General features: G+C 40.8%; 4 protein-coding genes across 4 annotated transcripts; 1 reads left to right on the top strand and 3 right to left on the bottom strand.

Annotated features, from left to right (window-relative positions):
• The first annotated feature begins 621 nt into the window (after positions 1-621).
• Positions 622-3,697, top strand: LOC6574520 (GPI ethanolamine phosphate transferase 1). Its single transcript, XM_002000527.4, has 2 exons — positions 622-1,469; positions 1,668-3,697. The coding sequence occupies exons 1-2, from the start codon at positions 704-706 to the stop codon at positions 3,590-3,592; spliced, it is 2,691 nt and encodes an 896-aa protein (XP_002000563.1). The 5' UTR covers positions 622-703; the 3' UTR covers positions 3,593-3,697.
• A 5-nt stretch (positions 3,698-3,702) lies between these two features.
• On the bottom strand, positions 3,703-9,189 carry LOC6574519 (probable multidrug resistance-associated protein lethal(2)03659). The gene is made up of 7 exons (XM_002000526.4): positions 8,656-9,189; positions 8,148-8,233; positions 7,686-7,845; positions 7,256-7,622; positions 5,596-7,202; positions 3,901-5,542; positions 3,703-3,832 (listed from the first exon to the last, which is right to left on the bottom strand). Exons 1-7 carry the CDS (start codon positions 8,730-8,732, stop codon positions 3,797-3,799), a joined length of 3,975 nt encoding a protein of 1,324 aa, XP_002000562.1. The 5' UTR covers positions 8,733-9,189; the 3' UTR covers positions 3,703-3,796.
• A 345-nt stretch (positions 9,190-9,534) lies between these two features.
• Positions 9,535-14,903, bottom strand: LOC6574518 (probable multidrug resistance-associated protein lethal(2)03659). The gene is made up of 7 exons (XM_002000525.4): positions 14,421-14,903; positions 13,917-14,002; positions 13,533-13,692; positions 13,112-13,478; positions 11,453-13,056; positions 9,765-11,403; positions 9,535-9,692 (listed from the first exon to the last, which is right to left on the bottom strand). The coding sequence occupies exons 1-7, from the start codon at positions 14,495-14,497 to the stop codon at positions 9,657-9,659; spliced, it is 3,969 nt and encodes a 1,322-aa protein (XP_002000561.2). The 5' UTR covers positions 14,498-14,903; the 3' UTR covers positions 9,535-9,656.
• A 1,489-nt stretch (positions 14,904-16,392) lies between these two features.
• On the bottom strand, positions 16,393-22,334 carry LOC6574517 (probable multidrug resistance-associated protein lethal(2)03659). Its single transcript, XM_002000524.4, has 7 exons — positions 21,642-22,334; positions 20,714-20,799; positions 20,489-20,648; positions 20,064-20,430; positions 18,374-20,001; positions 16,676-18,314; positions 16,393-16,616 (listed from the first exon to the last, which is right to left on the bottom strand). Exons 1-7 carry the CDS (start codon positions 21,716-21,718, stop codon positions 16,581-16,583), a joined length of 3,993 nt encoding a protein of 1,330 aa, XP_002000560.1. The 5' UTR covers positions 21,719-22,334; the 3' UTR covers positions 16,393-16,580.
• Positions 22,335-23,919: the final 1,585 nt, after the last annotated feature.

Raw genomic sequence — 23,919 nt, 5'->3', positions numbered from 1 at the left:
GCTATTGCTCGAAGGGTTCAGGGGATCTCGTAGTCGAGCAGTCTCGACTAGAGCTTTCTTACTTGTTTATAAATATTTTTACCTAATATATTACTCCAACAGTTATTAATTATAAACACAAGAAAAAGCTAAAAGTTAATGGATTTTAAAAAGTAAATATTTATATACATGTACATAGTATTTATTTTATTTATATATTATAAAGTATATTTGAAAGAGTAATTTGTTACATATGTATATTGGCGCGGCAAATCGGAAAGTAGTGTATCTCAGAAATAATTAATTATTTACATAAGTTTCTTTAGACTTCAAATTTGGGATATATTGGGTTTTCAACCAAAAATTAAAAACTGCATTTACTGCATGTGGATGGAAACAAAAAATTTTATGAATAATAGTTCTTGTTGGACAGCTTTATTAAATTATAAAATTGGCAAATTGAAAAACCTGAATTTTTCAGTGTATGTTACTGCAGACTCCATCTTGAACGCTTTACTAATAAATATTAACATGGTTTTGGCAGCAATCTTGTGTTATTAAAAAATCATTCAGAATTAACCCATCAAAGTAGGCTGTGGGATATTTCCAAGTCAAGTAAGCATTGCTCCATTACATATGTGAATTATTCCATTAAAACTCTCAATCATTAATAGGTCATAGAAGAAACAGTACTGTTTCTTATTTTTATTGTTATTTTTCGAAAATGTGGAAATATTTGGCTCTGTTGGTGCATATATTGCTGCTTGGATATATTTCGTTGATCTATTACCAAAGCTCGGTTATCAATGGAATGCAACCACAGGTTGGACATCGCTCTTTAGGCTTGCAACCGCCAGCAGATCGTCTGGTTGTATTTCTCATCGATGGCTTGCGTGCTGAATCATTATACAGCAACAAATGGAACGTCCTACCCAATTTGAAACATCTATTTATGGACCATGGTCTGATTGGTATATCGCACGGAAGTGCTCCAACCGAGAGTCGTCCCGGCCACATTTCCATCTTTGGTGGCTTTCAGGAAGATGCTGCAGCAGCCTTGCGCAATTTCAAAAGAAATCCTTCCGTTTTTGATACGGTATTTAATCGGACGATGGGCGCCTCGTGGGCTTGGGGCTCCAAGTCTGTATTGCAATTCTTAAAATATTTGCCAAACCATGAAATGTATTTGGATATGCATACCGAATCGGAGCTCACGGGAAACAAGTTTACACATAAGTTGTTGCACAGTAAAGTGCGTAAGTTTTTGGCTGGATCATTTGACAATTCGACGCTGCCGTCAGTCTATCTTGTGGATTTTAATAGTCTCGTTGGAAATGAGATTGTGCTCAAGCCGAACAGCGATGAGTTTTTGAAGGCTCTCAATAATACTGAGACGGTCATTAATCAGCTATATAATTTATTTGAACAATACTTCGGGGATCAGCGAACGGTGTATCTTCTGACATCCGATCATGGAATGACCGATAACGGTAATTACTTCTTTTCTCAGATCTCTTTTACATATTTACAATATGAATTAGGTCGTAGGTTACCATAATCATAAAAGAGTTTTTTGTTTGTTATGAAGTTCATGTTAGTTTTTACTATGTAATTGGTAGACTGTGCATCGATTTAAGCTGAGCAGGATTGAGTTGTTAATAAGGCTGATATTGTTACTGATTTTGCAGGTGATCACGGCGAAGACAGTTTATTTGAGATTGAGATGCCATTCATCTTTTGGGGCGCAGGTATCGAGCGACTGGAGTCTCCCTTTAAAGATATCTACGCGGCGAAGACAAATGGAACTCCAATGCAATTCCAGGAGCTGAAGCAGGAACAGCTCGCGCCTTTGATGTCCGCTTTGATTGGACTGCCGCCGCCACTGAATAATCGGGCCACGCTGCTCATGGGCATGATGAATGTCAGCCGAACATATGAGGCACACTCAATGTACCTGAATGCACGCCAGATATTGGCGCAAGTTGAACAAGTATTGAATAGGCAAGAGCGCAGCTACATCTGGAAATGGCTGCCCCGATTTGAGCGCCTGGATAGACATCGCATAGCACACTTTCATGAGCAGATCCTCACCCAGATACAGAGCGGCTGTCTTAATGAGGCAATACTGTGTAGCCAGAGGATGATACATTCGGCATTGGAATGCCTAGAATACTATAGACTATACTATCGTATACCACTGGTGGTGGCCTGCATGCTAACCTATCTGGGCTGGTTCTACTATCTGCTGGCCAAGCAGGGACGTGCCGAGCATGAGCCCACACGGGGATGGTTCACTATTGCAAATCTGATTCTCTTGATGATGGAGCTGCTCGTGGCTCTGACGTGCTTTTTGCATAGCGTCCCATGCAGTACCAGTTTCTATCTATTGGTGCCAGTGCCCATGTGGGCATTGGCTCTGCGGGAGCAGGGCTTGCAGTACAGCTGCATGCGTGCTCCGCTCATTCAGCTGGCCTGGATCGGCGCTGCCGTGGTGCTTTTCATTGCCACGTACTTCTTCAAGCCGCTCATCGCGTTGGGCTATCTGATCGTGGTTTGTGCAAACAATGGACACGCCTTTACCCGGGCACCTAGGCTACGATTTTGGCTGTGGGTCGCGGTGGTTGCCCTGTTGACCGGATTCACGGTGAAGCGCCCCGATTTTGGATGCAATTCAATAGTATTGCTATTCCTGAGCATGCTCGTGACCATACTGCGTCCACTGCTGATGAACGAGCGACATGTCTGTAGAGTCTGGCTGAGCAATGGCAGTGCCTTGCTGTTGGCCACCTATTTAGCCTATGAGCGCCTTTCCAAGAATGAGATCAACTGTGTGCTGCAGGGCGCTGCCTGGTTCTATGTATTATATGCATTCATCTCTATACCCTACAGCAATACGAAGACACCGCGTCGTCGTGTTCAGCTGATTCTCTTCAATTTGAGCACCGTATACACATTGTTAAGCGTCAGCTATGAGTCGATATTTATGCAATTGCTCTGCACCGAGTTTCTGCTGGGCATGCAGGTGGACACGGGAAAAAAGAATTTGACAGATTCAGAAGACAGTGAGGGCGTTGAGGACGAGGCGAAACCCGACAAATCTTTATCTTCGGAGGATCACATCAACAAAATCTATCGCTATGCTGTGCTCATACTTGTCTACGCTTATTTCTCGATGATTGGCACCGGAAATCTGCTCAATATCAGTGCATTTGATACGAGCTTTGCCCACATCTTTGTTTCGGACTGCTCGACGGTTTTAATTTTTTTGCTCTACATGCTGAAGGTGATGATACCCCTAATTATTATCATGAGCAGCTTGTGCGCCTTCCGTGCTTATGTCCGCCACAATCTGTGCGGCATTTTTATCTGCTTGTTCCTGATCTGTGATGTATTATGTCTGTACTTTTTCTTCTTTGTGCGCAACAGTGGTTCCTGGCGCAATGTGCGCGAGTCACTCTCCCAGCAGCTGATCGCCCATGGAGTACCCATGCTGTTGGCCGCATTTTCGTTCATACCAAATCTACTCCTGAGCGCCATACCGCTGACCATGCTGCCCATGCTCAACTGGAAGAAGGACGTAAAGATGACACAACTGGGTCAAAGTCAGGTTTAAATATGTGTCTCAGTTCCATTTTGAATGTTCCGAAAATTTAAGTGTTTATGAATTGAATAAAGGTTCAATTGGATTGTCATACTTTTCCATTTGAAACGAAAGGCACATTGTATTTTTAAAGATTCTGGTATATATTCAAATTATCGCCACGATAACACTTTAAGTATCTCATTTTGACTTAACTAAAACAATAAGAAATTAGTACTAGGCAGTTTTCAGCTTCTGTGATTCCAAATGCGCCTATAATGGGATAATAGAATTCGTTATTTATGTTATAATACGAGCATTTAATATGAGAAGATACTAGCCTTTTCTGCAACTGATAATAAACTGTCAAAACTGCTCTGACCCGTCTCCATAACCATGCTGTGGAAGATCTTCGATTCGCATTCTGTTAGCAACTCGTATGGCGAGCCAAACTCGACCATCTGACCAGCATCCATGACTATCACCTTGTCCGAGTCCATAATTGTGTTCAGCCTATGGGCTATCGTCAACACTGTGCATTCCCTGAACTTGTTTCTGATAGTCGTCTGGATGAGCGCATCTGTCTGTGGATCCACATTGGCTGTGGCCTCATCCATTACTAGAATGCGATTCTCGCGAAGAATAGCGCGCGCCAGGCATACCAATTGCCTCTGCCCCACACTGAAGTTGGTGCCACCCTCGGAAATCTTACTCTGAAGTCCATTTGTAAATTCGCTGATGACAGGTTTCAGTTTGACCTCCTCCAGAGCATCCCACAACTTAGCGTCGCTATACTCCTCAAATGGATCCAAATTATAGCGCATGGTACCCGTAAAGAGCACTGGCTCCTGAGGTATAATGCTAATTTTACTGCGGAGATCGTGAAGTCCCAGCTCGTTTGTGTTGCGGCTATCGATGATGATGGAGCCATCATTATAGGACAGGCGGAATAGGGCGTTGATGAGTGACGACTTGCCTGCACCTGTGCGGCCCACAATGCCCACTTTCTCCATTGGTTTGATCTCGAAGTTGAGAGACTTAAGTACATACTTGGATTGAGGATCGGGTGAGTAACGAAGACTCAGATCGTCAGCCACAATTTGACCTTGCTCTGGCCATGTGGGTGGGGGCTTTTTGCTTGGTTGGGATTCGAACTCGCCTTCAGGCTCAATATCATCATATTCCAATATGCGCTCCACTGCTGTCATTGTGGTGTCTAGTTCGGCGGATTGGGTCATGCCATACTGCACCATTCCTGCCAAACTCATGGCCTGGGTAATAGCCAACCCAACCTCACCAGGCTTGGTAGGTGGGTTGATGAAGTAGTTAAGTACAATTATGATTGTATATAAGGCACAAAAGAAATCCACATAGTAACCAAAAGCACGACTTGTGGACAGAAAAGTGTAGTAGCCAGAGCTGTGTAGATCTTGAAGATTGTCGAACTCGGCTATTAGTGCCTTCTGAGCGCCGAGTGCTCTGATTGTGGTAAGTCCATTAAGTGAAGTGCTCAGATGAGAATAGATGGGAGACCTGGCAACTGCCTCCAAACGTTTAACATCTCTCGACGTCTTAAGATAGAATTCTCTGAGATAATAGAAGATGACACCTAATACAAAAGTTAGTATTAGATAATATGGATTGGTTATACAGATGACAACAATGACGCCTGCCAATGTTAGAAAGATCTGCAGCACATCCAGCATAATTGTGGGCAGCACTTCATCTAGTTGTCCCAGATCCTTGGAGAAACGATTCAGTATACGACCCGATGGGTTCGTATTAAAGAAATACATAGCTGCCCTGGAAATGCCCCTGAACATGGAATTGTGCAACTGTATGGAGCTTCGCCTCGCCATTGTATAGAAGAGAATTGGGCGCATTACGCTGAGTACGACTGCAGCTACATTGAGTGCTGTGAAGTAATACATATCGACGGGATCATTATTGAGGATGTCCGTGTTATTTTTAGTCTTGTCAACCCTAAAAATTAAATACTTATAATCAGTTAAGAAATTCTTTGAAATAACACTTACCAGTAGGAGAGAAATATATCCGCTGCTGAGACGACAACTTGTGTGCCAATACATAGAACAATCATAAATAATATCAAGACCCAACCGCTGCCCGATGAAAAATATTCCTTATAGAGACCTAAACTGACTTTGCCTTCAACGCGAGTCTCTTGCGGAACCAGGGCTGTGTCCTGTATAACGGAGTCTGCCAGAGAACTCAGAGATGCGAAACTGTCAGTGCGTGAGGCTTGGCGGCTGGTTTTTGAGTGCAAACTAACATGGTCGCCTGCATCGCCCTTCTGTTCCCCCACCGCCTTTTCATCGGCCTTATTTATATCGGTTAACAGTTGTGCAAAGTCCAGGCCACTGTGCTGCATCGTTGCATATGTGCCCATTGCACTGATCTTGCCCTTGTCCATGATAACAATGAGATCGGCGTGCTCCAGAAACTGCAGCTGATGTGTGACCAATATAACCAACTCGTTTTTAAGATACCCTCTCATGCACTGGTCGAACAGATGACGACCCACATGTGTATCCACAGCACTGAGTGGATCGTCAAGTAGGTAAATGTCCGCCCTTCGATAGACAGCCCTGGCCAGGCTGATGCGTGCTTTTTGTCCTCCCGAGAGCGAAGCTCCTCGCTCGCCAACGATCGTCTTGTCACCTTGAGGAAGTAGTTCAAAATCTCGCTCTAGCGCACACTTCTTGACCACCGTCCGATAACGATGCTTGTCCAGGGCTAATCCGAAGAGAATGTTTTCGCGGACAGTGCCAGTGAAGAGCCAGGGTTCCTGCGCGGCATAGGAGAATCTGCCGCTGACTTTAACACTGCCTTTTTCAGCAGGAAGCTCGCCAAGAATCGATTGGATCAAACTCGACTTGCTTGCGCCAACGGGTCCTATAACTGCAACCAGTTGTCGGCGACCCAGTTTTAGATTGATATTGGTTAGAGTATTTTCTGTGGCTTTGACATCCCACTTGGCATGGAATTGGTTGAACTCAACAAGGGTCTCTTCATCGTTACCCTTCTGAGCTTTGTTTCCATTTTCATTACTTATCAGCACTCCATTTTCTTTTAGGATCTCTTCTTTAGAATAGTCTGATTCTGTTAGTGCGTTAGATTTGTCCAGGACCTGAGTCTCCTCTCTATGCATAAACGTCTCCAGGCGCTTGATTGACACCTTGATCTCCGCTAGTTGTGTGATGCTCAGTGGAAAGAAATTAGTGACCGCTCGCTGCAGCAGGTTGTAGTAGGCTGTGATAAAGAATGCGTCGCTAGCATTCAACACGCTTTCTAGCAGCACGAAGCCCACCAGACTGACAAAGGTAAGGGTGCGGGATAGGCACATGCCAAAGGCAATAAGGACTCCTCTTATATAATTGACTTTCTTGATGCAGTTCATCTCCTTGCCACGCATTAGTTCGACTAGTTTGCCCAAAGGCTTCTCCCAGGCGTACATCTTGATTACTTGAATGCCGGAGATAAATTCGTTCATCATTCGTACTCGTTCGTCCGTACGCAATGCTGTCATCAGACGCAGCACTGATGTTTTTTTTGCCAAATAGGCTTGAAAGGGTAGGAAAAGCAACATTATAGCAACTCCAAAGAAGGACGCGACGCCGATCTGTAATTATTTGTATTATAATAGAAATTTAGGACATTTATTCATTTACCTACCTTTTGATACATCAAAAAGGTAACCACGAACAGCTCCAGCGGGGCCAACCATAAGAAATGAACATTAATTAAGATCACATCGAAGCGACTCACATCGTTGGACAAGAGGTTCACCACCTGACCTATCGAGGTGTCCCCTAAGGATGTGTGACTCAATCGTAATGCTTTTCTATAGACCAGACTACACAGAGCCACACGCATTTTCATGCCCAGATGGAGGAGACCGAGTATAAACGGATGCCCAGTGACAACAGAAAGTACAGAGGCAGTGATAAGACCCGCGGCATACAGTTGTGCTTTTAAAGGGTCTATATCCTCATTCGAAAAGTACGACATAATACCATATAAGCAAATTGGCTGAGTTACTCTAGGATGAATAAGATTATTAATATTTGTCTAAGGTAAAAGATAACGTGATAAATCTACTTACTTCACAACGAACTCTCTGATTCCAAGAAGGAGTCCAGTTACAAATAGATGCCAACCAAATACGCGAATCACGACGCGCCCCAATCGTGGTTGTTTTCCCTGCGCCGATCGTTGGCTAACTTCCTCATCCCAAGTTGCGCACAAACGATCGCCTAGTGTATCTGTTAACACAAAAATAAATATATATATTCAAATGCAAATCTAGATAATATCACCGTAGATTATTTTCTATCGAACTGTAATGAGTCTACCACAATCAACAGGTACTTCATTTTAAATATGTAAATAAAAACATAGTAAGGTCATTCGATAGTATCGAAATCGTCGATAACAGAACCAGGATGTTCAGGAAAAATTGCTTTGAAAATGAGCTGAGGCTTAAGAATTAGTTCATGAGCTAGTTATATTTATAAATTTAAACGGTTAAGATGCTTGTCATTGAGGAGATATTTGCTTTACTTACCTGACTTGTGCTCTTTTAATGGCCGGTAAAGATCTGACTGTTCCAATGTCTTCTTGCGGCCCTTAAACAAAACCGGAAAGACAAAGCTGTACGTTGACAAACATAAAGGGATATAAAGATAAATTCAAACAAAGATTACAAGATGTATAATATGGAGACTGTTAAGAAATAAACATAAATACAAATTGTAGTCCTATTTCACTAGATTGCTAGAATTGAGAGATTTGGTTTTCATATAAGAGGCATCCGAATATTATCTATGTATGTATGTATATGCAAGGTCACAATGACGAGCAATTGTCAAACACATGTTTGTATGGATGTATTTGCATACATACCTCAACAACTTACAAAAACAGTAATTTTTTATTTTAACACTATTAAAGATAAGATAATGTTATATCTAGACAATCATTATCATAAAAATTTCATGATATCAAATAATCTGCCACGAAATATCTTGTCATAGAAGTCTATAGCAGGATTTGTGTCAAGATTGCAGACTCACCATAGCATAAGTTCTGAAAGTGGATTACTTCGTTCGCGTGGGTTTTCAGGTAGCTCATCTGCTTTTGTTGTTTGCATTTTGTTTTCTTTTTATTTATTTACATCGAGCAGATGAGTCCAATTTGCACTTCTGCTCAACCATATAAGTATTGAATTACACCAAACACACGCTTTCAAATATATATTCGATTTGAGATTGTGTATATGCACATATACATTTAGTTGGGGTACGTGTGTAAGGCCATTCTATAGAATTTTCTATATACAATTACAGAACTATTCCACTGTGCGAATGTGCCAGTCGAATTTTGTCAGAGATGCCGCGCTTATCGTAAAATACCGGTATCAAACAATATTGCCTTCACAATAAAAACAAGATCACGATTTGCATATATATAAGTCATTTAATTACACAAGAAAATATCCAGATAAGAACATTATTATACAATTTAAAGAAACTACAAATTGTGTTGAAAACTGTTTATGCCCAGCTGTTCACTCTCCCGCCGCCAAATACGTTCTACGTGCCAGCTGGCCGACTGCCGCCTTTTATTGGAACAGCCAACTGTTGCGGACGCTCTCTTTAAAGCTTTCACTCTTTATGTAAAGCTTCTCTCGAACGTGTGTGTTTTAAGGGAGCTTTTAAGCTTGCCTTTCGCAGGTTTTCCTAGATTATTTGTAATTCTTATCGGGCAATACGTTTATTGGTCATTATCTTTAATTTGACGGGTGATAAGATATTCAAATGATATTATGATGGGAACAGATAATATGTTTATATTTATTAATGAAAAAACCGAATTTGGAATAAGTGATAACATAAACAAATTTAAATTGTATGTTGGCAACTGAAATTACGAATAAAATAAACATTTAATACTTTAGTTATGTATTCAATACATTTATTTAATAACAGTCTCTTAAGAAAACTTTCCACCGTTTTGTTGTCACTTAAGTCTAATTAAAGTGAGCTTTAACACGCATATTGAGCAATCATAGGCCCTACGCAGCTTTCAACTTTATGGATTCCACATGGGCCTATAAATAGATATTAAAAATATTTATATAATTCCTTGCATTTGTATTGTTGTCACAGAATTAAATACTCGCCTTCTCCGCTATCTTAAATAGATTTTCATAGGTTTTCTGACCCGTCTCCATAACCATGCTGTGGAAGATCTTCGATTCGCATTCTTTTAGCAACTTGTATGGCGAGCCAAACTCGACCATCTGACCAGCATCCATGACTATCACCTTGTCCGAGTCCATAATTGTGTTCAGCCTATGGGCTATCGTCAACACTGTGCATTCCCTGAACTTGTTTCTGATAGTCGTCTGGATGAGCGCATCTGTCTGTGGATCCACATTGGCTGTGGCCTCATCCATTACTAGAATGCGATTCTCGCGAAGAATAGCGCGCGCCAGGCATACCAATTGCCTCTGCCCCACACTGAAGTTGGTGCCACCCTCGGAAATCTTACTCTGAAGTCCATTTGTAAATTCGCTGATGACAGGTTTCAGTTTGACCTCCTCCAGAGCATCCCACAACTTAGCGTCGCTATACTCCTCAAATGGATCCAAATTATAGCGCATGGTACCCGTAAAGAGCACTGGCTCCTGAGGTATAATGCTAATTTTACTGCGCAGATCGTGAAGTCCAAGCTCGTTTGTGTTGCGGCTATCGATGATGATGGAGCCATCATTATAGGACAGGCGGAATAGGGCGTTGATGAGTGACGACTTGCCTGCACCTGTGCGGCCCACAATGCCCACTTTCTCCATTGGTTTGATCTCGAAGTTGAGAGACTTAAGTACATACTTGGATTGAGGATCGGGTGAGTAACGAAGACTCAGATCGTCAGCCACAATTTGACCTTGCTCTGGCCATGTGGGTGGGGGCTTTTTGCTTGGTTGGGATTCGAACTCGCCTTCAGGCTCAATATCATCATATTCCAATATGCGCTCCACTGCTGTCATTGTGGTGTCTAGTTCGGCGGATTGGGTCATGCCATACTGCACCATTCCTGCCAAACTCATGGCCTGGGTAATAGCCAACCCAACCTCACCAGGCTTGGTAGGTGGGTTGATGAAGTAGTTAAGTACAATGATGATTGTATATAAGGCACAAAAGAAATCCACATAGTAACCAAAAGCACGACTTGTGGACAGAAAAGTGTAGTAGCCAGAGCTGTGTAGATCTTGAAGATTGTCGAACTCGGCTATTAGTGCCTTCTGAGCGCCGAGTGCTCTGATTGTGGTAAGTCCATTAAGTGAAGTGCTCAGATGAGAATAGATGGGAGACCTGGCAACTGCCTCCAAACGTTTAACATCTCTCGACGTCTTAAGATAGAATTCTCTGAGATAATAGAAGATGACACCTAATACAAAAGTTAGTATTAGATAATATGGATTGGTTATACAGATGACAACAATGACGCCTGCCAATGTTAGAAAGATCTGCAGCACATCCAGCATAATTGTGGGCAGCACTTCATCTAGTTGTCCCAGATCCTTGGAGAAACGATTCAGTATACGACCCGATGGGTTCGTATTAAAGAAATACATAGCTGCCCTGGAAATGCCCCTGAACATGGAATTGTGCAACTGTATGGAGCTTCGCCTCGCCATTGTATAGAAGAGAATTGGACACATTACGCTGAGTACAATTGCAGCTACATTGAGTGCAGTGAAGTAGTACATATCGATAGGATCGTAATTGACGTCTGAGTTTTTCTTTGTCTTGTCAACCCTAATAAGAAGATCGTTATTATCAATCAAACTATTAACAAGTTACTAACCAGTAGGAGAGGAATACATCCGTTGCAGAGACGACAACTTGTGTGCCAATACATAGAACAATCATAAATAATATCAAGAGCCAACCGCTGCCCGATGAAAAATATTCCTTATAGAGACCTAAACTGACTTTGCCTTCAACGCGAGTCTCTTGCGGAACCAGGGCTGTGTCCTGTATAACGGAGTCTGCCAGAGAACTCAGAGATGCGAAACTGTCAGTGCGTGAGGCTTGGCGGCTGGTTTTTGAGTGCAAACTAACATGGTCGCCTGCATCGCCCTTCTGTTCCCCCACCGCCTTTTCATCGGCCTTATTTATATCGGTTAACAGTTGTGCAAAGTCCAGGCCACTGTGCTGCATCGTTGCATATGTGCCCATTGCACTGATCTTGCCCTTGTCCATGATAACAATGAGATCGGCGTGCTCCAGAAACTGCAGCTGATGTGTGACCAATATAACCAACTCGTTTTTAAGATACCCTCTCATGCACTGGTCGAACAGATGACGACCCACATGTGTATCCACAGCACTGAGTGGATCGTCAAGTAGGTAAATGTCCGCCCTTCGATAGACAGCCCTGGCCAGGCTGATGCGTGCTTTTTGTCCTCCCGAGAGCGAAGCTCCTCGCTCGCCAACGATCGTCTTGTCACCTTGAGGAAGTAGTTCAAAATCTCGCTCTAGCGCACACTTCTTGACCACCGTCCGATAACGATGCTTGTCCAGGGCTAATCCGAAGAGAATGTTTTCGCGGACAGTGCCAGTGAAGAGCCAGGGTTCCTGCGCGGCATAGGAGAATCTGCCGCTGACTTTGACACTGCCTTTTTCAGCAGGAAGCTCGCCAAGAATCGATTGGATCAAACTCGACTTGCTTGCGCCAACGGGTCCTATAACTGCAACCAGTTGTCGGCGACCCAATTTTAGATTGATATTTGTTAGAGTATTTTCTGAGGCTTTGGTATCCCACTTGGCATGGAACTGATTGAACTCTACGAGCGTCTCTTCATCGATATCTTTTGTTTCTGTATTTCCATTGTCTTTGCTTATCATTGCATCATTTTCTTTATCGACTTCTTTATCAAAATCATATTCTGTTAGTGCATTCGATTTGTCCTGAACTTGAGTCTCTACTCTATTCATGAACGTCTCCAGGCGTTTGATTGATACCTTGGCTTCCGCTAGTTGTGTGATGCTTAGTGGGAAAAAGTTAGTGACTGCTCGCTGCAGAAAGTTGTAGTAGGCTGTGATAAAGAATGCGTCGCTAGCATTCAACACGCTTTCTAGCAGCACGAAGCCCACCAGACTGACAAAGGTAAGGGTGCGGGATAGGCACATGCCAAAGGCAATAAGGACTCCTCTTATATAATTGACTTTCTTGATGCAGTTCATCTCCTTGCCACGCATTAGTTCGACTAGTTTGCCCAAAGGCTTCTCCCAGGCGTACATCTTGATTACTTGAATGCCGGAGATAAATTCGTTCATCATTCGTACTCGTTCGTCCGTACGCAATGCTGTCATCAGACGTAGTCCTGATGTTTTTTTTGCCAAATAGGCTTGAAAGGGTAGGAAAAGCAACATTATAGCAACTCCAAAGAAGGACGCGACGCCGATCTGTAATTATTTTAAAAATAAATTGATACGCTATAACGGTCATTCAACGACTTACCTTTTGATACATCAAAAATGTAACTGCAAAGAGTTCGATTGGAGCTAGCCATAGAAAGTGTCCGGTAAAGAGAAATAAATCAAAGCGACCGACATCGTTAGACAATAGGTTAACCACCTGACCTATCGATGTATCCCCCAGGGCTGTATGGTTCAGGCGCAATGCTTTTCTATACATCAAGCTACTCAGCGCCACACGCATTTTCATACTTAGATGAAGAACACCTAATAAAAATGGATGCCCACTAACAACGGATAGCACTGAGGCACCTATGAGGCCTGCTGCATAAAGTTGTGCTTTTACGGGATCTGTATCCTGGCCAGAAAAGTACTGCATAATACCATATAGGCACATTGGCTGGGTCATTCTATAAAGAGTTCCACATAAATAAATGTCGCATAGTGCCTTAAAATGAACTTACTTCGTTGCAAAGTCTCGCAGTCCCAGCAGTAGTCCAGTTATAAACACATGCCAACCAAACACTCGAATCATAACGCGGCCCAAACGTGGTTGCTTATTCTGAGCCGTTCTTTGACTGACTTCCTTATCCCAAGCAGCGCTTAAGCGATCACCGAGTGTGTCTACAGGGAGGGGAGAAAGGGATGCTTTAAATAACTGTTATATTTTCCAACGAATCGATAGTTTTGCAGCTATCGATAGCTACTATTTGAGTTTAATATATTTGAATTTGTTTATCACACATTACACTATCAACGATTTATTTAAAAAACTTATACTGAAAAATGCAAGTCATGGTATTATAATTATTATCTATTCAAGAAATATCTTATTTAAACACACTCACCAGATTTGTGCTCTTTTAGTGGCTGGTACAGATCAGGCTGTTCCAAAGTCTTCTTGCGGCCCTTTAACATTACGGGAAACACAAAGCTTTAAGACATACATAGAAGATAAGAATAAAATCGTTTAAGGTCAGTCAAATAAAAACTGTTATAATAAAAAGATAACTCTAATATATTATATGATTTATAATATATTTTACTTATATATTTTGCCTAGTCTATACGGAAAACCATATGTGTTATATCTGTACATCAGCCTTAGCTGAGTGTGAGCAACAGTTGGAATTTTACATTGCAATTGTTTTCAGTAAGCGTTCAATTCAAGATATATTTTTCTATATATTTTAGCACTATGAAAGATAATATAATGGAATAACATGAAACCCAAGCTCAATATGTTAGTTTTGTTATCATTAATTTATATTCAATTGTGTTATAATGTAACAGCCTGTTTTTATACTCATTCATTTTGTTGTTGAAACTGAGCTGTTGATATTCCAACTCACCAAAAAAATAGTTCCGAAAACGGATTGCTCCGTTCGCGTGGATTTACAGGCAGTTCATCAGCTTTCATTGATTGCATTTTTATTTTCCTTTTTTTTTTTCTTATTTTTGGCCTTAACTAAATATACACACTATATACATAAAAAAGTTCCTGCAAAATTTCACTTAACAACTACGAATATTTTCCACTGTGCAGTGCGATTAACGATTGTGTCAGTGATGCTGCTACGTAGACCGTATGTTAGAAAGCATGAATAACATAAATAAACAAAATAAACTCATTCTAACTGTACATATGTATGTAATCAATTAATTTTATAACGCAACATTCGCATAAGAATATCAATATATTTGATTGCGTTAAACACTTCACTTCACAGTTTATTAAGTTTACCGGACAACAATATTGATATATGTAACTGTTCATTCCGACCGCCGAACACGTTCTAAGCAACAGCTGGTCCACATGCCGCCATTTAGAGAAGGAGATCCACTGCTAAGAAACTCCGTGGACATTCACTGTTAAATGACTCTTTAGGTTATGCAAGAGCATTTCATTACATTCAATGTTAGCTAACAGCTCTGTTGTGACGTCACATTTTCGTCTTGTACTGTTATCCGATTTGAAGTTTGGCGGGCAATGAAATAGAGCTCTGACAGGAACTCCAATTATAATTAAGAATTTTTAAATAGGAAGCTCTAATAGTCTCCAGTCCATATTTCTTATAAACTGAAAATTAAGTACATGAATACTAAGCTCCAACAGAATAAAAGTTGTTGGATTTTAAACAAAGATGAATGCGCGCCCAAAGTTTACGAAAATATAACGTCACAATGATAAAAAGATCTAGCAGAGCCAACTATCACGATTGACTGAGGCTTTTAACAGTAGCTCACTCACTCACTGAGCAATGCTCAGTCTTGTTACTGTGTTTGAATATGAGCTCTTAGATTTATGGCAGCAAACGGCGGGAATATTCCGAGGTGTGGTTTACTACACTGTATAAAAAAGGTGTAAGTGTAAATTGAATTTAAACTGCTTTGTTTATTCATAGATTTGTTAAGATATGCACTAATATTTGAAACGATCTTTAAAATCTTGTAATTATTACTTGCTTTTATTATTTTTTATATTACATTAGAAAAGTATAATAAACCTTCTCTTGTGAGAAAACACTGTGCTTCTGAAGCGTCAAATTACGTGTTGTCACGTGTTGGAGAGAGAACATAGCCGGCTGATAAGTTATCATAAATCTGAAACTTTTGTATATGCTTCCATTATCAATAACTGAGCATAATGGAGTGAAACCTACATCGACCTTGACTCACAATTTTTTGTATGCTTTTATTTACACATTTGTGTATTAATAAAGAATTAACGTTGTCCAAATTGACTCATTGATGAACCAATTAAGACTCACCAGAACATAAGCGCCAACAGTGGTATTGTTCCGCTCTCGTGGGTTCTCCGGCAGATCATCTGATTTTATTTGTGGTATTTAGTAAGGTTTTAAGCTTTAAGCATACAAAAAAGTATAATATATATGTATATAACAATAAATATTTATAATAATATTTTTTTTTTCATTATCTATTATTTTATTTATGTATGTATATCATTGAAGTATTAAAGCAATTAATATAGTATTTATTATAATTTCACCATACTGCAAAATAGTTCATCGGACCCCAGTTAGTTTGATCAACCAACTCAGCGCAACGGCCACAGAATGTGATTTCAAACTCACAAGCTGACCGATTAGATGGTTTTATCTTTATCTTATCTTATCACTTTCGGTCGTCCTATCATGTGCAACGTTTTGTCAGTCATTAACATTTAACACTGGCGGATAAGATAAACGAAGTGTCAGTGGTCAGGAACAAAGTAGTAAATATTTATTAGTCTGAAAAGAAGCTTTTCAGATTTCATCTGCACTGCTTTGTTTACCATTTAAATGAAAACAGCTGTACTAGTATTTTTTTGATTTTAACATAGAGTCCACATTTTATTTATTTTAGTTTTAATATATCATTATTAAAGTTCGTAGAAATAATACTTTAAGTAACATATACAAAATTACACAATTATAAGTGGTATACATTCTATGAGGAATTTGCTTAAAGTTAATCAATGAGAATATTTAAGTGAATATTCATTGCTTCTAGGCAGTTTTCTGCTTTTGTGAATCCAAATGGGCCTGTAATTTCGTAAAATTAGTCATAACGAGCCTTTAAAGTTACAGAATTGAGTGCTTACCTTCTCCGCAACCTTCAGTAACCTATCAAAGTTGCTCTGACCGGTCTCCATAGCCATATTGTGAAAGATCTTCGTCTCACATTCCGTCAGGAGCTCATAGGGCGAACCAAACTCAACCATCTGACCAGCATCCATGACTATCACCTTGTCGGAGTCCATAATCGTGTTTAGCCTATGAGCTATCGTCAGCACTGTGCACTCCTTAAACTTGTTTCTTATTGTCGTCTGGATGAGAGCATCTGTCTGTGGATCCACATTGGCTGTGGCCTCATCCATTACTAGAATACGATTCTCGCGAAGAATAGCACGAGCAAGGCATACTAATTGCCTTTGACCCACACTGAAGTTAGTGCCACCCTCCGAAATCTTGCTCTGAAGACCACTTGGTAGTTCGCTAATGACAGGTTTTAACTTGACTTCCTCCAATGCTTCCCATAATTTGGCGTCGCTATACTCCTCAAATGGATCCAAATTGTAACGCATGCTGCCCGAGAAGAGCACTGGCTCCTGAGGTATAATGCTAATTTTACTGCGCAGATCGTGAAGTCCCAGCTCGTTAGTGTTCCGACCATCGATGATGATGGAGCCATCATTATAGGATAGGCGGAAAAGGGCGTTGATGAGTGAGGACTTGCCTGCTCCTGTGCGACCCACAATGCCCACTTTCTCCATTGGTTTGATCTCAAAGTTGAGAGACTTAAGTACATACTTGGATTGGGGGTCGGGGAAGTAACGAAGACTCAGATCGTCAGCTACGATTTTACCCTGCTCTGGCCATGTCGGTGGGGGCTTTTTGCTTGGCTGGGATTCATATTCGCCCTCCGGTTCGATCTCATCATATTCCACGACACGTTCCACAGCCGTCATGGTGTTCTCCAGCTCAGCCGATTGACGCATGCCCCACTGTACCATGCCAGCCATACCCATAGCTTGAGTAATGGCTAATCCCACTTCTCCAGAGCTTTCAGGTGGATTTACGAAGTAGTTGAGTATGATTATCACTATGTACAAGGTGCAGAAGCAGTCCAGGTAGTAGCCAAAGGCTCGATTGGTGGACAGGAAAGTGTAATAGCCAGAGCTGTGGAGATCCTGAAGATTATCGAACTCTGCAATAAGCGCTTTCTGCGCTCCCATAGCTCTGATCGTAGGGAGTCCATTAAGTGACGAGCTGATGTGGGAATAGATAGGAGATCTGGCCACTGCCTCCAATCGTTTGACATCTCTCGATGTTTTCAAGTAGAACTCTCGAATATAGTAGAAGATGATCGCCAGACCAAAAGTGAGAATGAGATAATACGGATTGGTTATACAGATAACAACAATAATGCCAATCAGAGTGAGAAAGATCTGCACTACATCCAACATTACTGTAGGCAGCAGCTCGTCTATCTGTCCGAGGTCCTTTGAAAACCGATTTAATATTCGACCCGAAGGATTCGTATTGAAGAAGTACATGGCTGCTCTGGTAATGCCACGGAACATGGCATTATGGAGCTTTGTGGAGCTGCGCATGGCTAGCTTATAGAATAGCATAGTCCGCACCAGAGTGAATACAATGACAGCTATATTAAGAGCGGTAAAGTAGTATATATCTATGGGATCTGAGTCTTTCTCTGCAGCATCTTGGTTCTTGTCGACCCTAGAAATAAAAGAAAAGTCAATACGTTTGCGTTTGATAGAAAACTTATTATATCTTACCAATAGGCGAGAAAGACATCTGCTGAGGATCCCACAATTTGTGTACCCAAACAGAGGAACACCATAAAACATATCATTAGGTATCCACTTCCTGCTGTAAAGTATTCCTTATATAGAGCTAGACTGATTTTGCCCTGAACTCGTGTCTCTTGTGGTGCTATGGCTGAGTCCTGGGCAATAGACTCGGAAAAAGAGCTCAAAGATGTAAAACTAACATTGCGCGAAGGTTGCTTCGACATGTCCAATTTACTGCCACGCCTGCTACGTGAAGCTAAGCTAAGACGATCCCAAATATCACCAGGCTCGCTATCCATATCACTCTCCCCATCTTTTGTCTTGTTGGGATCGGTCAAGAGTTGTGCAAAGTCCAGGCCACTACGCTGCATCGTCGCATATGTTCCCATTGCACTGATCTTGCCCTTGTCCATGATAACAATGAGATCAGCTTGTTCCAAAAACTGAAGCTGATGTGTTACCAATATAACCAACTCGCTTCGCAGATACCCCCTCATGCACTGGTCAAATAGATGACGACCCACATGTGTATCCACAGCACTGAGTGGATCGTCAAGTAGGTAAATGTCCGCCCTACGATAAACAGCCCTGGCCAGGCTGATGCGTGCCTTCTGTCCACCCGATAGCGAAGCTCCACGCTCGCCAACGATCGTCTTATCTCCCTGAGGAAGTAGTTCAAAATCCCGCTCGAGGGCACACTTCTTGACCACCGTCCGATAACGATGCTTGTCCAAGGTCAATCCGAAGAGAATGTTTTCCCGTACAGTTCCAGTAAAGAGCCAAGGCTCCTGAGCGGCATAGGAGAATCTGCCATTGACTTTTAGGCTTCCTTTGTCAGCGGGCAGTTCGCCAAGAATGGATTGTATAAGACTGGACTTACCGCCGCCCACGGGTCCAATCACAGCTACCAGTTGTCGGCGATCCAATTTTAGATTAATATTATCTAATGTGTTCTCTGTTGATTTGCTATTCCACTTGGCAGAGAATTGGGTAAATTCAACAAGGGATTCTGGATTGCCATTAAGCTTAGGTACATCGCCACTGCCGTTTTTTATTAGAGATCCATTCTCCTTATCATTAGTAGCAGTAGCGGACGGAGCATCAATTGATTTGTCTTGAACTTGTGTCTCCTCCCGATGCATAAAGGTCTGCAGACGGTTGATGGATACCATCAGCTCTGCATACTGACCGATACCCTGTGGAAAGAACATGGTGACCGTACGGCGGAGAATGTTGTAGTAGGCGGTGATATAGAAGGCTTTTTCAGCATTTAGTACGTATCCCTGCAGCACATATCCCACCAGACTGGCAAAGACGAATACACGGGAGAGAAACATGGCAAAGGATATAAGTATACCACGTATGTAGTTCACTTGTTTGATGCAGATCATTTCCTTGCGTCGTGTTAGTTCAATAAGTTTTCCAAATGGTTTCTCCCAGGCGTACATCTTGATCACCTGAATGCCCGAAATGATCTCGTTCATCATTCGTACACGTTCATCAGTACGCAGAGCCGTTCGCAGACGGAGCACCGATGTCTTCTTGCCTAGAAAGGCTTGCAAGGGAAGAATAAGTAACATAACCGCAACGCCAAAGAACGCTGATATTCCTATCTGAAAATTAAATTACCATTATAGAAGTAATCACTAGCCTTATCTTCTGTAAACGTAATCACCTGTTCGAACATTAAGTAAGTGACCACAATGAGCTCTAGAGGCGCCAACCAAAGATAATGAACATTGATCAGCACAGTATCAAAGCGTCCCACATCATTGGACAGCAGATTCACAACCTGACCGATGGTAGTATCACCCAGTGCGGTACGGCTTAGCCGTAGAGCCTTGCGATAGATCAAGCTGCAGAGGGCAATGCGCATCTTCATGCCTAGATGGAGAACACCCAGCATATATGGATGGGCACAAACGACAGTCAACACAGAGCCTGCCATTAGACCAGCTGCATAAAGCTCAGCCTTCATTAGATCGCCATCTTTGTTCGCGAAGTAGGACATCATGCCAAACAAGCAAATGGGTTGAGTTACCCTAAAATTGTTACGATCAGACACGGATGATGCGGGCAATAATTCAAGAAGCTACGAACTTGGTTAGAAACTCCTGGGCAACCAGTAAAAGGCCCGTCACAAATAAATGCCAGCCAAATACGCGGGCTACCACACGCCCCAAGCGTGGGGGCAGATTCAGAGCTGATCTATTTGCTACTTCTTGATCCCAGGCGGAGCAAAGGCGGTCGCCAAGCGTGTCTAAAGAAAGTATTATCAGTTGTTATTATGAAAAAATACTAAATCATCTTGGATGTATCACTCACCTGACTTGTGTGTCTTGAGTGGTCTATAGAGATCAGTTTGCTCTAGTGTCTTTTGCCGTCCTTTAAACAGAACTGGCATGGCAAAGCTTAATGGAACAACAAAGATATAAATTATATAATACAGATAACAAGTGACGGCAATGGCAAGTAAAGACAACCAAGATTGGTCTACGAGAGTTTACTCGACTACTAGATGCTCTCTAGGTTGACATAAGATCTATCTTTGATATAAATAATTCAGGAATGATTAAGCTGACGAGAGTCCAGCAATAAAATGTTAGCTTATAAATTTACATATAAATGTTGTTGATAAGTCGTAGAAATTTGTAAATGAACTTTGTAAATATTTAGGGCATTTGATATATCTTTATTATTTTACCATCATATTTTATAGATAAACGAAACAATCATGTCATTTTTCGCAGTCCACCTATTTTATTTGATTTGGGGTATTAGCATAGGCTCTATTAGCACCTTGAAAGATAACATTAACTTTTATAGAATTCATAACTCTATGCTTTCAGCAGGCCATAAAACAAAGTTATAACGACATAATGTCAGTAACGACAAATCAGATTACATATGTACATCTATGTAGGGCCGTACATACATATTTATGGCACGTTGACCAAACCCGATCGGGATTTATTAGCTTATGGATACGTTTAGCTGACGATCACTATTAAAGTTGCCTTAAGTGACAGCCAATTGAATAACTTGAAATAATTCATGCAAATATCAATGGGCTTGAAAAATGTATTGCTCGTATATATCATTCCATATATATTTTTATTACCGCTCCCTCAGTAAGCGGGACTCAGCTCGAGCGCGCTAGCTATGTAAATTAAACGATCCATTGAATACAATAATAACAAACTCGAGACACTTGTCACTATCAGCTCGAAACGATGATTCAAGTTCGACTTACCAGAACATCAGCTCCGACAAGCAATTGGCACGCTCGACGGGATTCTCCTCGAGCTCATCGGCTTTTAATGATTGCATTTTGCTCTCTCTTGTGTTTCAATTGAATTGCTGCAAAGTTACTTTTTTCATAAGTTTTTATTGTTTTATATAGCTATAATTATATTATTTAATATTTAAATATTTTTCCGGATTTGGCGACTTTTTTTTTGTGGACTTGATTAGCACCCAACAGCAGGCATAGCGGACACGCGCTTGTCGTTAGTATAATTTATTATTATTTTATTTATTTTCTGAATAGCTTTTGACTTATATGATACATAGGAGCATAGCTAATCAAAATTTTCCATTCGAACCATATTTGAACTTTCGAATGGATATTACGAAAACGTTCCACAGCACATGTTTTTTCTTTTTTGTGTTTTGGATAAGAGATAATCGATATTAAATAGCTTAATTGTGTTGCACTATGTGTATGTCTGTTGTGCGAGCCTTCACGTTATCACTAGCTCGATAACATAATTTCATCACTATTGTGTACATGCGCGAGTATTTATATTGATAATGAATTTTTATTTTTGCGTTGGTTTGTATGATTTAACGAAAGTTCGGCGCAGTAGATTTTTACCCGTAGCTCGCGTTCACCCAACGGACGTTGTTCACACTCCGAGCGCCAAACTCGATCTAACACACAGCTCATTTCTCTCGCGCTGAAAGTAACATCAACAACTGATTACTCTTTCCGCTCCATCAAGCATACGCGCAATGAGCTTGAAGCGCGCTCACTCAGCTGTGCTGAGATTTCAAGCAGTGCGGTCTTCATAGCGCTATCTGTTTTTCTCTCTCTTTTTTTCTGCAAATTACGAATGTCGGTTTGTCGCTGAACTCAGAGGCCGGCCGGCATGTTTTCTGAATTGATTGCATGTACATGCATGTAATCGGCCAGCTACCTTTGATAAAATGATCAATGCAAATATTTTAAAGAACAAAGTGCAAGTGACATCTGCTATATTAATATTTTGAAAATCTGCCTTAATATTTACACACTACATACAAATATAATCGTATTTAAATATAATCGACGACTATATACATACATATGTATATGTACAGTCGACTATCGTTATTTCGAAATTCAAGGGACTCTTAAAATATTTCGAATTATCGAATGCTTGAAATATTAAATGTTTCGAAATTTTATCAAGGGTTTTTATTTAACGTAATGTACATACATATGTTCAAATTAATTAAGATTTGTAAAGAACTCATTTATATGGGTTTGCTTCGAAGCACATTGCTTCTGCTCAGAATTTTCAATAATCTTTTTAAAGACAAAAAGTGCCTGATATGCTGTTTTATCAGTTTCGTTTTGGAGACAAAAGCTTTGTATCCAATGAGGCTCTTGCTACCTTAACTGACACCGTTGCCAAAGGTTCTGATGTATCGTCTTCAACTTCATCGTTGCTCTTTTCATTCGTATCTGTCGCAGATAAAATTTCATCATCGGTTAGGGATTCTTAAATATCCATTTGAACATACTCTTTTGCAACTTCGCTTTTCTTCTCACTTCCTTCTACTTTTCCAATTAGTTTCTTCTTTTCAGCAATCGTCAAACTTTTATACTTTTTAGGACTCATTTAATAAAAATTTTAATATGTATACTAACGAAGCGATTCGTGCGGAAGCGAGCATCAAAGTGTGCTTATGTTTTATGCGTAACAGTAAAGTTAGGAATCCCAAAATTCAAATTCAAAGTTCTTACTAACACACCAAGAAACTTCGCAAATTCGAATTGTCGAGGGTTTAACCATATGAGTACGAATTACCGCGTCTTAGCAATGATTTTTAGTTCGAATTACTGAGTGATAACTTTGAATTAATGAGAGGTTCGAAATAACGCAGGTTTGAAATAGCAAGAGTCGACTGTATAAAGAGATTTTGTAGGGGACTCGTGATAACTTTGAATTCATGAGAGGTTCGAAATAACGCAGGTTTGAAATAACAAGAGTCGACTGTAGGTACATAAATGTAGATGGTTAAATTTATATTTCAAGTCATAAAGCCCCAATCGAATCACCCGAAAGCTATTTGTTGATCGTGCAGTTCAAAGTTGGTCGCAACTTGCAATTGCACTGCTTTGTATAATGAGTTGGTTTGAGACTTCGCTAAACGAAATTTAAGTTGAATAGTTGAATATGGTCACTCTGGCTTTTAAATATATATGAAGTATAGAAAAAAGCAATAAAGTATATACACATACATATATATACATATAGCAGAAT

The sequence above is a fragment of the Drosophila mojavensis genome, unplaced genomic scaffold (assembly GCF_018153725.1).
Source record: "Drosophila mojavensis isolate 15081-1352.22 unplaced genomic scaffold, ASM1815372v1 contig_231, whole genome shotgun sequence".
Taxonomy (NCBI): domain Eukaryota; kingdom Metazoa; phylum Arthropoda; class Insecta; order Diptera; family Drosophilidae; genus Drosophila; species Drosophila mojavensis.
Note: the sequence above shows the minus strand (reverse complement) of the source record. Positions and strands in the feature narration are given on the sequence as shown.

Bases quoted from the DNA above. Each gene is read 5' to 3' on its own strand.
- LOC6574518 (XM_002000525.4), bottom strand. From the start codon at position 14,497: ATGCAATCAATGAAAGCTGATGAACTGCCTGTAAATCCACGCGAACGG. The intron at 13,479-13,532 runs GTAAGTTCATTT...AACTCTTTATAG, and splicing joins CTGCGAGACTTTGCAACGAA to AATGACCCAGCCAATGTGCC. The intron at 13,057-13,111 runs GTAAGTCGTTGA...AAATAATTACAG, and splicing joins CATTTTTGATGTATCAAAAG to ATCGGCGTCGCGTCCTTCTT.
- LOC6574519 (XM_002000526.4), bottom strand. From the start codon at position 8,732: ATGCAAACAACAAAAGCAGATGAGCTACCTGAAAACCCACGCGAACGA. The intron at 7,203-7,255 runs GTAGGTAAATGA...AAATAATTACAG, and splicing joins CCTTTTTGATGTATCAAAAG to ATCGGCGTCGCGTCCTTCTT. The intron at 3,833-3,900 runs GCTAGTATCTTC...ATCCCATTATAG, and splicing joins TATTATCAGTTGCAGAAAAG to GCGCATTTGGAATCACAGAA.
- LOC6574517 (XM_002000524.4), bottom strand. From the start codon at position 21,718: ATGCAATCATTAAAAGCCGATGAGCTCGAGGAGAATCCCGTCGAGCGT. The intron at 20,002-20,063 runs GTGATTACGTTT...TTTAATTTTCAG, and splicing joins CTTACTTAATGTTCGAACAG to ATAGGAATATCAGCGTTCTT. The intron at 18,315-18,373 runs GTAAGATATAAT...TTTTATTTCTAG, and splicing joins GATGTCTTTCTCGCCTATTG to GGTCGACAAGAACCAAGATG.
- LOC6574520 (XM_002000527.4), top strand. From the start codon at position 704: ATGTGGAAATATTTGGCTCTGTTGGTGCATATATTGCTGCTTGGATAT. The intron at 1,470-1,667 runs GTAATTACTTCT...CTGATTTTGCAG, and splicing joins TCATGGAATGACCGATAACG to GTGATCACGGCGAAGACAGT.